At 40.8% G+C, this 14,738-nt stretch overlaps 1 protein-coding gene across 1 annotated transcript in view; it reads left to right on the plus strand.

Moving 5' to 3' along the window:
• The window catches only part of pou6f2 (POU class 6 homeobox 2), a gene marked incomplete at both ends in the record, with an annotated part of 78,559 nt that extends 72,349 nt beyond the window's left edge, over window positions 1–6,210 (plus strand). Inside the window, 2 exons of the mRNA XM_084456888.1 lie at window positions 778–946; window positions 5,703–6,210. Coding sequence (XP_084313014.1) covers window positions 778–946; window positions 5,703–6,210 — 677 coding nt within the window. The remainder of the gene's footprint in view (window positions 1–777; window positions 947–5,702) is intronic.
• Between the last annotated feature and the right edge of the window lie 8,528 nt (window positions 6,211–14,738).

The following is a 14,738-nucleotide window of genomic DNA, read 5'->3' on the forward strand; positions in this document are numbered from 1 at the left end:
GGTCCTGTAAAGCAGCAATGTACAAAACAACATTATTGACTGAAGTTTTTTCTTCAGAGCTAAGGTTTTTGTTTTTTTTAGCACCTAAGTAGCTAGCACACAGTACAGTCATCTTCGTTCAGGCTTGAATTGACTTCCCTCAAGGTGGGACAAATTAATGGCTATAATTCTCCCAGCATTCCTCTGGGTCTTTTGTGTAGCATTGAGACCATGCCCTCTGCTTTCAGAACGTTTATTCTCAAAAAGCAACATGAAGAATCCCAGGAATGGCAGAGCCAGAGCAGCAGATGAACCTATTGACTGGACACGCTTTTTTAAAATATTGGGTCTGTTTGTGTCTGTGTGCTTTCATGCCCAAAATTAATGGAGGGCATTTTTCAAATTGAATGCCAAGCCCTGTGTACACTCTGACAAAACAAGCATTTTCATACAGATCCAAAAACGTGTTTACAAGAAAACTGAGAACGGAAGAATGCTAGACTTATGCTCGTCGCTAAACAAGGGCACTTGGTTCTTAAAGCTACAGTACTGCGAGCCTGCCATGAGCTAGCTACAAGCTAACAGTGAGGGAAAATTCCATCTGCCAGGGTAAATTCAGTCTGCTTCAAATTCACAATTTGTGGGTTTGGTTACCCAGATATGGTCATAGAGGAACGCCCTCAGCACGTGTACACGCTTTGAACCAGGCGTGCCCATGCCTCTAAGGGAGTCGGCACCCTCAGAAGCCCCTGCTGATGTGATGAGATGTGATGAACGCCCTGCTGTGTTGCCCTGCAGACCCCCAGATGGCCCCCAGCGAGGTGGATGGGGTGAACCTGGAGGAGATCCGGGAGTTCGCCAAAGCTTTCAAGATCCGCCGCCTCTCCTTGGGCCTGACGCAAACTCAAGTGGGCCAGGCGCTCAGCGCAGCCGAGGGCCCTGCCTACAGCCAGTCTGCCATCTGCAGGTAAGACAACGAGATATTGTCAAGCATGGATCAATTGTGAACTGTTTTGTTAGCATTAACTAGATTGTTAACTAGACTGTTGATCTGCAATATTCCTATCCTTCATATCAAGTGATAAAACGAATTATATTTCTCTAATGTGAAGATATTAAACAAACATCTAGATGCTAACGCCATCATACCAATATGCAAAAAAAGGTTTGTCCCACTGTTAACAGTTGAATCTAAACACACAGCAGGTTCCTAGCTCTATGTAATGAGAGATAGTCCTGTCCTGTCAGGTTGCAGTGCCAGAGATGAAAGCTCTCACAGGACGGTGTCATTGTCTCTCATCCATATTTCATTTAAAATTTGAACATGCCTCATTACAACATTAAAATGAATACATAATTGAAGACCATCCAGACAAATTAAGTTCTCATGTCTCTGCTTTGTCCTCCTCCTCTCTGCCTTCTCCCCATCCTCTTACATGACAGCATGGTGATACTTATGTAAAATACATTACGCAGAAGCACTTAAAGCATTTAATAATTACTAAGTCCCATTGCAGTTCACTCTACTTAGCCGTGAGAGAACTTGACAGGGCTTGCCTGCTCATGAGACTGTCGTGTTCCTCAGTGCCATAAGACATGCATTTAGTCATGCGTTCACATTATTATTCAGATAATCAAACACTCAGTGTTAACAAATGTAATGTGTCTAGTTTATTTTCCAGTGTTTCCTTTCACGTGGTTACCTTTTGAACTTCAGACACTTCATTAACAAAAAACTATCAGACACCCCAACTCCAGTTAGACAAAGAACATGGAGTAGGTGCTATTGTTACCCCAGAAAGCAATGTAAAATAGTCGATATAATTTTGAAATATAGAATACTGTACATTGATGGAACTGTGTTTATTCATAGATACAGTACAGTTCACATTCCTTACTTGTCAAATCTGTGTATGAGATCAATTGCTTTAAAAACATAATAAAATTCAAGTTACAGTACAGTACCTTAACAGTAGTTATCTCTTCAACTCTTAACTTCATCTATTAAATCTAAAACTAAATTACCTTACCTTACAGTAACTAAGTCAAGTTACATTTATATCCTAAGTTACCTTACAGTAAATATCTCTCCATCACTTACAGTAAGTCAAGTTACATGCATTTGAGGTTACCTGACAGTAACTAATGCCTTATCACCGTATCTATGTATGATGTCTGTAGTGTCCTGTGCCTCAGTGGCAGAATACCTCCCTGTCACCAGTTCTCAGTCATGGAGCCCATCTCATCCCTGTATTCATGTTAATGCAGCTCTAAAATGCACACGCTTCTCTGGTGACCTGTACTGCCACGCACTTTTAAACATTTTATCACATCAACATGAAATGGCAGATAAGACCTGAAACTACACTGGAGGCTGGGATGGTTCTTATGAGGCGTAGCCTTCTCCAGCTAATGTTTAAACTCTTAAAATCACACATGAAATATTTACAACTATTCATAATTTAGATATTTATAGCATACATTAAAAGCCATTCGCTTCGAAGAATAAAAGTTTTATCCCAATCTCGTTAAAACAATTTTTTTGGTTTGTATGACATTGAACAGGACAGCCATCTCCTGATATTTGAAGTGGAGGGGCAGACATCACATGCTTTAGTTTAGTTAACATCAACTGAGACATGAAGTTTGAGAGCATCTTTCATAAAAAAAAATACAGCTCATACTGCTTAAATTAAATGCAGTGCTTCACATAACAATAACATACATACATACATACATACATACATAAAACTTACATAAAAACAGGGAAAATAAGATGGAAACCCAATAAAAATAAGACAAAAATAAAGTTATGAAAATAAAGAAATCAAATAAAATACATTTTAAAAAGAGGTGGATCAGTAAGCAAATGCAAAATCATAATCATAATCCCAACGGTAATTATTTTCCCCTGCTTTAATATATTTACAGAATACAACAAGAAGCATAGCAGTAAACAAGTGCAAAGTCATAATCATAATTATTACCTTGTGTATTGTAACCCAAGGTAGTGATCTTCTGGGTGTACCTTTGTCCTAGATGCTGTGTCTTTTTTGATATTGTACTGTAACAAATGATGACTGGTAGAATGATTTCATAAAAGGGGGAATATTTCATTACCGTAGAATTTGCATGTTTCAATCCATATTACACACCCTGACTGCTCATATCATTACTGGATGAGAAATAAGTTGCTATGTTTAACCTCTGTGAATTTATTCACATTTATTCACACTAAAACAGACTCACACCCTCCTGCATCAGTAAATTGTGGCTCATCACAAGAAGGCTTATCTTTCATTTGCACATCAAATTAAGTAGAAACTGAGGCTTAACATCTTCCAAATATGTATTTCATCATATCCACCTCCTCTGCTGTGTGACCCTCATGCGGTATGTTGCAAAATATCTAATACTGTACATCTCTACTCCTTCAGCTCTTAACTCAAGTGAAATATCCACTTTAAAGTCGCACTGAAATGAAAAAAGCATTCTGTCCCATTTTGGTTCACATAATTGGTCATAGTGTTCACCTATTCAACGATGTATGCCAAAAAATTTACAAAATTCTACTTTTGTTGTAATCTTATATCAAAGTATATAATTTCTTACTTCCTGGAAAACTGTAGTGCAATGTGCAATGACGACAACAGGCACCTTAGATTTTAGGCCAATAATCTCACGACATCCACCCGTCAATCAACGCTATCCTTCTATCGAATCCGTCTAAAGTTCTTAAAACCCGTCCACTTGTCAATGTTCCAATCAAATTCCTCTAAACGTATGTCCCACCCTCATAGCTTGTTTGCGTCGGAAATACATCAAACTAGGGAAGTTAGATGATCTCAAACGTCCGTTTCAGTGCGACTTTAACAAAAGGTTTAGTACCGAAACCATCTGGAAAAGCGTCAGTCTCGTGCTACACATATCAGATGTTTATGCATGACTTCAGAAAAGGCACTTCTAAAAGTAAAGAGAGAGGCTTAGAAGTGGTAGAGATGTGTATCCAGGCCCGTTTTCTCCCCGTGGCTCGGAGCCAGGAGGAGTGCAGCTCTGAGGAGCCAGTGGTGCAGCTCTCAACTCATTTTAGTATCTTTGGTTCCTGTTGATCCATGAAATGTCCTGTCTCTACCCACTCCTCCTGTTTACTCCTGTATTCCCCTGCGCTCCGCTGTTTAAGAGGAGAAGGTTATAAATAATCCTGCCCGCTGACACACCAGAAGGCACCAACAATCCTTGGAAAAAGAAAGAAAAACCGTGCATCATCACATCAGGCATCATCTCCCCACTGCTCTGTGTACCAGGCTGCCTCACCCCTAGAAATGTCTTTCATGGTTTTTTGTTCTAAGAGAGAAAGAGAGGGGCAATAGGGGAGAGGGGGAGAAAGCCATCGCAGAGAGAAAGAGAGAGAATGATCGAGGGAAGAGAGAGAGAAAGAGATATGAGAGAAAAAGAGAGAGAATGATCGAGGAAAGAGAGAGAGAAAGAGATATGAGAGAGAAAGAGAGAGAATGATCGAGGGAAGAGAGAGAGAAAGAGATATGAGAGAGAAAGAGAGAGGCAGAGAAAGAGAGCTGTCTCTCTGTCCGCCAGTAAGTCATCAAAGGGGTACCCACTCTGTCCTGGTATTAGACGCCACAGACAGGTGCTGCTGGCGTTTTCATCACCCCCCCCCTCCCCAGCCTCAGCCCCACCAGCACTTCCCCTCACATAGACAGACACTCATTACAGGGCAGGCGGATCAAACCACACACTGACACCAACCCCCATCACAGGCCATGAGGTGAACCCCCAGACCGTACCTCCAGGTCCATCATCCTCAACACAGCCAAACTCCATCCCTGCATTCATCTCTCACAACCCTGCTACCTGACAGAGGCACCGAGCTAGCCCCATACTAGAGGTCTTCTAGCTGAGGTAGATGATGTGAATCCATCATGGCGTTGGTGTTGATTCAGTGCGTGACTCACCTTGCTCTTTCAAAACTTTTTCTTTGAGATGTAGTGGTACTTTTCAGTGCACAATTGATGAAGTTAGAATATATAATGCTTACATCCATAAACCTGTAAGAATATTCAAGATTAAACGGTGGAAATCTATTCATAATAAACATATAGTAAGGGGTTAGAAGATGGAGAAAAGTTTGAAAAATGTATTAAAATGTGCATTTTGATTAATAATGCAAACTGCTTTTGTAAAAAAATTATAGTCCATATTTAAGTGCATGCACTGCTGTTCGACAATATTAATTAAAACCTTAATATTTATCACTTGAAGTGAAAGTATGGGAATAATGTTTTGCATTTCTATGAGCCTACTTGATACCTAGTGATTCCATGTCCATAGACTAGCAGTGTACAGTATGCTAATGTTAGTCAGCCTTTTTTGGTCTGTTTTTGGTCTATTTGAACAGTCTTTTAGCCAATCACAGGGTCTCCTCCCTCCACCACTGCCTATACGGGACAGAGAGTCAATTTCCAGCCAATGATCACACAGTAACACAAGCCAAACCCAATGGCGGCACCTCTACCCATCTTCTCCAACAGAACCACTGCTGTAACTCCGATTAGCCCAAGTTGGCATGGATAGTACCAGGCTTATGGAGTCTCTGTCCCCGTGCCAACTGGTGGAGGAGACCCTCACTGTTTTACCAGGGCAGGCAGGTTATCTCTTTGGCCTGGCAGGGCACCTAAGTAAGATTCTTCTCTCTCAATTCTCCCCAGACACACCATCCTGAGAAGCCACTTTTTCCTACCACAGGAAGCCCAAGAGAACACTATAGGTAGCAGTCTGACAGGCAAACTGAACCCTGGCCTTTTATATCCTGCCAGGTTTGAGAAGTTGGACATCACCCCAAAAAGCGCCCAGAAGATTAAGCCCGTTCTGGAGCGCTGGATGGCGGAGGCCGAGGCCCGCCACCGGTCCGGCATGCAGAACCTGACTGAGTTTATCGGCAGCGAGCCTTCGAAAAAACGCAAGCGGCGTACCTCTTTCACCCCACAGGCTCTGGAGATCCTCAACAGCCACTTTGAGAAGAACACGCACCCTTCCGGACAGGAAATGACAGAAATAGCCGAGAAACTGAACTATGACAGGGAGGTGGTTCGCGTCTGGTTCTGCAACAAGAGGCAAGCTTTAAAAAACACGATAAAGCGGTTGAAACAGCCTGACCTTGGCCCGTCAGCGCCTATGGACCCACTCACTGATTCTCTAGAGGAGCTCCCGAAATGAAACGGCAAAACTGGAGGACAGAAAGAAGAAAGAAGGTGGAATGAAGTGGAATGAAGACCGAACGTTCCTCTCCTTTTATAAAAGTCAACTGGATGGACAGTGATGGACGTTTGCTAACAAAAAATATGTGTTTGTCAGTGTGATTACCACAGTTGCTGTATGTTAATGACCTTGGCAAAAACCAAAAACAAGAAAAAAAGATGTTACAGTAATATTAGAAAAATGTACAAAAACACAGTGTCCTGTTTTCAAAGTTTTAGATTCTGGCCGTTCAGACCGAAAAGTGTCTGAATTTGGGTTCCCCTGCGGGAGATTTTAGTAAAGAGATCATACCAAAACAAAAACTAACTATTTACCAAAGTCTGTTGCATCTGAGTATTAAGAATAATTTTTTAATGTAAATGTGTTCTAAATTTTTACATTTGTACCAGCAAAAAAAATTATGTGTGAGTTATATTTGTTTCACTTCATTTTACCTCCTCGGTTTGAATGTAAATATCTACAATGTAGTCATTAAGCTGAAACCACAAAGTTCTTTTCGAAAAAGCATAACATAAACATAACATAACCAGTGCTGTTGAGCATACAGTACGTTTTTGTGTCTGATTCATTGTCCATACAGCTGTTTTCAGTCACAGAGTAACTTTGTACAACTTTTGCAGGTATTTATTAATGATTTTATGAGATGATCTTTGATTTGGAAGAGGGATGGTCAGTGAAGGGATTCTCAGCAGCTGCCCATGCAGGTTCTCTGTCCATCAGCTCGTACTGTGGTGGTGTCTTGAGCTACTATATATCATTCTGTTGCCAAAGCCTGATAGCCAAAGAACACATTACTTCAGCTCAAGGACTGAAGGATATTTTACCTTTGCCAGTAGTACTGTAGCTTTTTAATGTGGCTCTCTTCCTCTTGTCTCCATCCTTTTCTTTGGCTTTCTAAGGTATTTTTCTGTGGGTGTACTGAGCTCAACAAATAGTCCAACATGATGTTTTGCTTTCAGTCATTGTTTGACGAAAACCCTTTTCATTGCGATGTAGAAAGTATGTTGGACAAAGATTGTTTTTCCACCCCATCATTTTCAAAAGTATGTTTCTAATGTGTTCCATTTAACAATAACACATTTCATGCTGCATGTTTCAGATTTCAAGAAAGCTGAGGATTTAAGAAAACAAAACACAAAATGCAGGACAATATTAAAATCTATTCTCACATTCTTTTGAGTATTGTCACTGAGAACAAGTCACACATGTCCTGTAATGTGATGTACCTCGCTTTAGTATTCAGTGACCTTTGACCTATACCCTGTTAGTTTGGTTGAAGCTTACACAGATGTTGCTGCTGATCAAATTCAATCAATTAACAGCTCTTCCCTGACTCTTCGTTTCCAGTTAAAAATATTAATTTCATAACCATAGCCTACTGTGGTCTGATTCATTCTTGTTCTTTTAAGTATTCCTAATTGTCATAGCACTACCAAACCTGTATTGACCTTTTCTGAACTGCAACTGGCATCATATTATATATTTTGCCCATCAAGCTGTGTATAAAAATGTTTGATTTAGTAAGCTCCCTTGCAAATAGATGTTGAGAATTAAGTGACATATATCAGAATGAGTGATCTTTTAATTTGGTGCAATGTATTCATAGTCATCTTGTATTTTGTTTAATATCTGCCTCTTCATGTCACATTGGTTGACTCTGTCTGTCAAGCTCCTGTTCATTACTGATTTATTCGCAGCATAGGTAGCAATACAAAACTCTTACTACATACCAAAAGTTGTACATCCCAGCGGCAAACCTTCATTAATGGGTGTGTATAATACTGTAGCTATCATTCGAACATAATTATATTGTTAAAACTATACATGAATTTATAAATATATGTCATTTATAAATTATAGTAAATGTCAGGATTTGCTGTTCATAAGATGTGCCAGTGGCATCTTGGTAATCCTATAGTGTTGTAGAATCTGCTGTGATTGTGATGAGGACATCATTAACCATTCAATTCACCACCTGCTTGTTTCTTAGTAGACCATTCAATACTTTTTCATAGTGCTCCCTCTGTCAGATTCGAGACTTGAGCCAACAAGTTTATATATTCATTTTTGTGTTTATGCCAATGAAATCTGTCAATCCTGGGTTTTCCTGTATAATATCTTAATGTGATATTATGGAGACATGTATGTGTTCCCTCCCTGACTGTCTCACTATTCTCTGAGTGTCTGAGGACGATGATTTGGCTGCAGGTATAAGGTGAGCACGTTCTAAGCTTAACAATGAAGCTGTAACCAAAACCTAAAAAGACAAAAGGACAGAGTTATGCCTTCGCTCAACTATTTCAATGCTGGACCAAAGCTCTATAGTTATATGCACATTGTACAGAGAAATAGGTTGATGACGATGACAATCTTGAAATATGAAAAGAATCGATGTGTAGATGATGAGTAGTTCATTCAAAGTTTACCTCAGCACTGTCCTTGTATGTTGTGAGCAATGCCACACAAACACCATGTTAAAGGAAAAGGAAAGGTCAGAGGTCAGACTCTTGTATTTGTTTCTACGTAGTGTTTTCTTCTCCTTTTTTTGGGGGGGGGGGGGATTCTGTCTGAAATGGGACTGTGTAACACTCTTATTTCACTTTAGTGCAGGTCTCCTGGGTCATACATGTATAGGACTTTAGTGAAGTGGTCTCCTGGGTCATACATGTATAGGACATTAAAGACATTTCCTGCTTTGCTTTTTCCTTCTCTCTGGTATTGTAAAATATACACACCTCTGTTTCAGAGTCCAGGATGTGCCCTAGTTCAAAGGCTTTACCATCTTCCCCAAGTATGTAGAAATTATGATAATCATACTTAATGATAAAGATTTTCACTCAGACTCAAACATAAACTGGTTTAAATGGCCTATTGTTCTTATTCAAGACCTCGAAACCAAAGCTGATGAGCCTGTAAAGGTTGGTTTTAATTTTATAGACTGAAAACTGTCCTTAAATCTATTGAGCAATATCTGTTTCATCTGTTACACAGCACTTTGTGTATTTCTAAAAAGCTTCAAGTCTGTCACATTGATTTGTACCATAATTAATAATAAACAATTGTTTGACATGATGAGCTCTCTTTGTATTAAGTGGTTCAGTTTAAATCACTACAATAAATGTATTAACTATAGTTCTGCAATAAAGAGGAGGCATTATTAATTACTAAGAAAAAATGGGTAGCCTACACTTTGTAATAACACATTTTAATTGAATTACACCATTACATTACAGGTATAGAGCAAATGTAGTATGTGCAAATGCCTATTGCAAAGTATAGCCCAGCTGAAACTGAAACTAGACAGTAAGGTATTGTAAGTGACCCAACACTGCAACCAAATCAGTTGTCCTGAATACCAAACAAGGATTATAATGTTAATATAGTCTGTGATCAGCACAGATCTGCTGTACTTAAACACTAGTATTGTTTGAATGGACAGCTGTCTATGAGAACTACTGTATACTGACACAGAACCCACACTGTCTAGAACCAACTGATGTTGATGTGACACTCTGTGGCCAGTTGTACTAAAGCTCTTCTACAATATTTTCATTGCAATGTGACAAATAGGTAAAAGACCAATAACAGCAAATGTGTTGATGGATCCTCATGACAAAATTCAGTCAAAATATGATTTTCCTATAGGATCAAGGCAAGTGCATTTCTACGGTTATACACACACAAACTGTAGCACAAACATAGCCTATGTTTGACAATATTGGACTCAGTGAAATTCTTCACCCTAGTGTTTATTTTCCAGTGTGTTCATTGAACTCAGCAGGTTATGAGTTGTTTTCACTGTGCAGTGATTGAGAGAGAAGAAGCCATAGCCCATAAAGGCTTATCAGACGCACAACCTTTCAATACAGAGTTCACACCTAAAAGCAAACCGACAGCCAGCAGGCCTCTGGGGTCAGTTGCAATTCATTTAGATTTCCATAGGGTCAATAGAAAGGAATACATGTCAGGGTTACTTCACATCAATGTTTCATTTGTTTGGAGTTCCAGTAACGAGACAAGTGTAAGACAATGGAGGGGGGGGGGCGTTCATGGGTGAAAGCTTTTTGAAACTAAACCCTGAAGTTTGAAACAGCTCATCCACGGATGCCTTTGAAAACTGACTGGCTGCTGAAAAGAAAGTAGTAAATAAATAAATGATATAATAAAAAAGGCACAGACTATCTAAATTATTAACATTAGGCTGAAAACTGATGTTGAAGATGTTTTCACCCTCCTCTCAGCTTTCTTTTCTCCTCTTCATTTAAAAAATAGCTGTATTCTTGAGTGGTGATGGGTTATGGTGTGGACTATAAGGCCTATTCTTTTGTTTTATATTTCTCTCAATCCCCATTTTTTCCATTAAATATGTAGCCTAACTGTGCAGATGCAGTTTTTGAGGACCCATATCTGTTCTCCCAATGTCAGAAAATGTTTGCTCATGGGAAAAAGTAAACTCCAGAATACCCACCAACAGCAGTCTTAACAATGCTGACCAATCCAATGTACTGTAGGCTACAAAAAACAAGACACTCCCCTCAGATTCCCTTTGGCAAACTTTTACACACATCATGCGATATATATGGAGTGGGGCTACCTGGTTTTAGAAGTAGAAGTTGTAGGCTATTCACAGTCCTTTATCACATTCCACTCCCAGAGAAAACACATTTAGTCTACAAAGGTGTATGAACTCTATTTCACTCAGACCCAGATACGTGTCTAGATTGATCAGTGCCCGTCAAGAGCAGTTCTCTATCCCTCCTCAAAAGTCAACTGACGTACTTGTTGAAATATAATATGTTCCTGTTCAACTTGCAGCTGAAATTGTCCTGAAAGAGAGAGAGTGAAGGAAGAAAATATTGTGACATGTCAGCGGCCCAAATGGATTATGTTTCAATATCAGTCAGGACACAGAAAGAGAGGGGTTGAGGGAGAGAGAGAGGGAGAGAGAGAGAGAGAGAGAGAGAGAGTTGCTGGATGCAGATGGTTTTAAATTGCTGCCTTTGTTTTCCATCAGGCATGAAGCATTCACTTGCCTTATCTTCCAGACAATGCGCAGAGGCGCTGATGTTCTGGGTAAACGAACTGTCGGTAAATCCCTCACCCACCACTCCCTCTCCACCCTCATCTCTTTCACTCGCTCCCTCAAGGTTGAGATGTTGGTAGAAGCCCAGGCCGCTGGCGTCTCCTCGCTCTGCTGTTCTGCACACCCACCAATGCCATGGGCAGCCGGTACTCACATGCAATTGGGGTTGTCCATGCTTATGATCCCCTGTTGCTTCTGGCGTGGTTTCTATTTTTTCACCATTATTAGTGATGACACTGCTCGAGGCATCTGAAGGTAGAGGAGTTAATAGCCCTGCAGGTCTTTATGGAGATGGCACTATAGGCTACTCTCTGACTTCAGCAGCAGATTGCATTGCCCACTGCCCATTTAACTTTCAGCCCTACACGTCTGTTCTACCAGCTCCGTGCTGTAAGCCTAGGCTACACCCCTGATCTGCTGTGTCCTATAGGAGAAATCAAGTATGATTTCGTAGCCTCTAAACACATGTAATATGTGTCTTGTTGACAATGAACTTCAACCAAACCAAAAAATGTCATTATTTTTTAGTAATAAGTTCTATAAACTGAATGTGGTGGTTACAGACACTGTTATTTTGAAAGACTCATTGCAAGAAACTGAGCTATCAGGAGAAGGTGAACAGAGTCGGAATTTGGCAGAACAGCGGTAGCCATTATTATCTCTCTAGTGTACATTTGTCACTCAGAACATTTGTCAGACCCTATATCTAGCTATATTTGCTATTGACGAAAAACACTGACAATGCCAAAATACTGTGCAATTTGTGGAATCAAGAATTTACCTGCACCGGCGGGAGTGAGTTTCCATCGGTTGCCGGAACATAGAACCAAAGAACTCAGGTAAATGAAACACGGTTGTCATCTTTTGTGTGAGTGTGTGCGATCGCATATTTTTCATTTTGTTGAACTAACTTTATAGGGTAGGTTAGAGCTAGAGGGTGAGCATGGTGCACCCGCCTTGAGTCCACGTCCTCCTAGACGTTTTTGTTGTTGTTGTTGTTGTTATTGTTGTTGTTGTTGTTGTTGTTGTTGTAGTCCTCCTCATTTTGCTTCCGGGGATTTGTGACGCATTCCGATGCGACAAATCCCCGGAAGTGCAGACTTTGTGACCATGGAGCAACTATAGTCAAGGAAACCAAATTTTTCTTTATTGTTTTGTGGGTGTCTAGTTGTTGAGCCTAATGTTGTTCTTAGGTGGAATTCTCCTTCAGTTCTCCATCAGCTCTCAGACTGGACACAGCGCTCTGTGGGTCTGCACTAAAATGTCAGGAACCTACAAGTTCTCACAGCCTCTTAACAATACGGATTAGTTATTTTAATTTAGGGAGTATTTTGGTACCAAATGTTCTAAACTAAGATAGATAATTGCAGTGGCAACAATATTGTTCAGTTGGTTGATCATTGCTCTTTGTCATGGCCATGACACCAGTGTGATCAGGATTGAGGTCAGTTCCGCCATATTCAATTAAGGAGGTTAATTGAAAAACTATCCACAATCAATCATATTGAATGAACAATTTCATTACAACACACCACCCAAAATATATACAGTACATTTCCAAAGTGTTGTGTAATCCATGTCTCCTTACTTTTTGAATCACTTCATAATATAGTCCTGATACCCATTGAAGCACTATGGACACCAACTAATAACTGTACTATGTGATCTGCTATCACTCGGGCTTAGCTCATACAATCAACTCCTCTGCTAGTCTTGATATCCGTCGGATCAATCAATAATTGGCCATTTAGTCCATTATACTGTATGCCCGTCTCCCCCCCCAGAACATAGAGAACATGTTGTATTTAGCATGTCCCGTCTGAGTGATAGCTTGCATGGCTATTGTTTGCAAGCTAGCTAGCTAGTAGCTAGCTACTACTATTGGGTGGACACGCACTAATGATGGGCAAGGCCGCACGCAACAGAAAAATAATTCTAGAGTAGGCTGGGGCGAGGTAATAGTTCAGTGTTTGTATCAGGGCAGCCACACTAATTTTGGGCAAAGCTGCAGCTCCTTGCAGCTGGAACGCTGGGGGTGGGGTTCTATTCGGAGCAGTATTTCTATTGGCTGGCAGTATTTTATAAAATTTTCCAAAACATTAATTAATTCAACCATGGTCTGTCCGGGACCCCTGCGGATACCGGTGCCAAATATGAATGCTGTCAGGCCGACAGTGTCTAACAGAGGGATGGACAGAAAGGCCGGCCGAGGGTACATCTATTATAGTTTTCATATACATGTACGAGTTGACAGTATATGCTTTATTCAAAGTGTGAGTTTGGGTTTGAAAGCATGGCTGAGAGAGTACAACACTTTGATATGGAACACGGGCCCTCTGATGGGTTGAGATGTTGCAGCAAATAGCTGGCCCTTTGATGTGGTGTTTGTATGGACAACATCTACCTCCTCGCAAAGTTTACTCACCACAACAGAGAGAGGGAGGGAGAGAGAGAGAGAAGAGAGAGAGGCCTGGCATGAAAAGCCAGTAAGAGAGGGAGATATACGTAGATGGAGTGGTCTTATTAGCAATGGTCCAATACGAGCACTTTGGTCTTCTTTACAGCTGTTGATGAGACACTCTCTGTACATCTCTGGAAGATGGCTTGGGGGGAAATCACCGATGAAAATCACTCAAAGACAGGGAGATGTCAACAGGCCTATAATGATACCTGATAGTCCCAGAACACTCTCCCCTGGTTCCCTCGCAGCCTCACCTGGCTAGGTTGCACTATACTTGAAAACATAATTAGAGGTAGGCCTGAAGAAGACAGCAGGAGGCTTTAGCCTTGCTGTGTTTTCTGTAACCAACGTTCTTTCTCTTATACGTCTGAGGCATTTTGCCCTACTCTCTTTCACTTCTTGGAAAAACAGGGGAGGGGGGGGGGAGGAGGAGCCGAGTTCCCTCTGTGAGATGCCAAGGTGCTCCCAGTCCATTGTGCTGCTGGCTGTCAGGTTAAATTAGGGAGTACAGGCTCTGTGAGTGTAAAAAAATCAATACTTGATGGAAGATTGCTCCCCGGAAAATCTGTTTTGATTCCAGGATTAATTCTTGACCAAAAGCTCCAGCAAAATGACATGCCATTAGGCTGAAAATGAACACATTTTGCAGTGGAAATTGGATGGAAATGTGTCAGGTGATTGCCCTGGTTGTTGTGCTCTCTGAGCGAGGGGACTGAAGGTGTGGCTGCTCCTGTGAATGAGGCCTCCAACCTGACTCCATTTCCTCAACACAGTCCAGTCCACTGTGGCCTCAGAGTATTCTCAAGGCTATTGTTGTCCTGCTTGTGCAAATGCATTCCTACCACTATTCTGACTCTCTTGTGTGCATAAAGCATGGCATGAAGAATGAGGACTCTTAAAATAAAACAGGCAGGATTGGATTCTTCGTCTTCTTTCCTCTAC

This window comes from Borostomias antarcticus (assembly GCF_949987555.1).
Source record: "Borostomias antarcticus genome assembly, chromosome: 2".
NCBI classification, from domain to species: Eukaryota; Metazoa; Chordata; class Actinopteri; order Stomiiformes; family Stomiidae; genus Borostomias; species Borostomias antarcticus.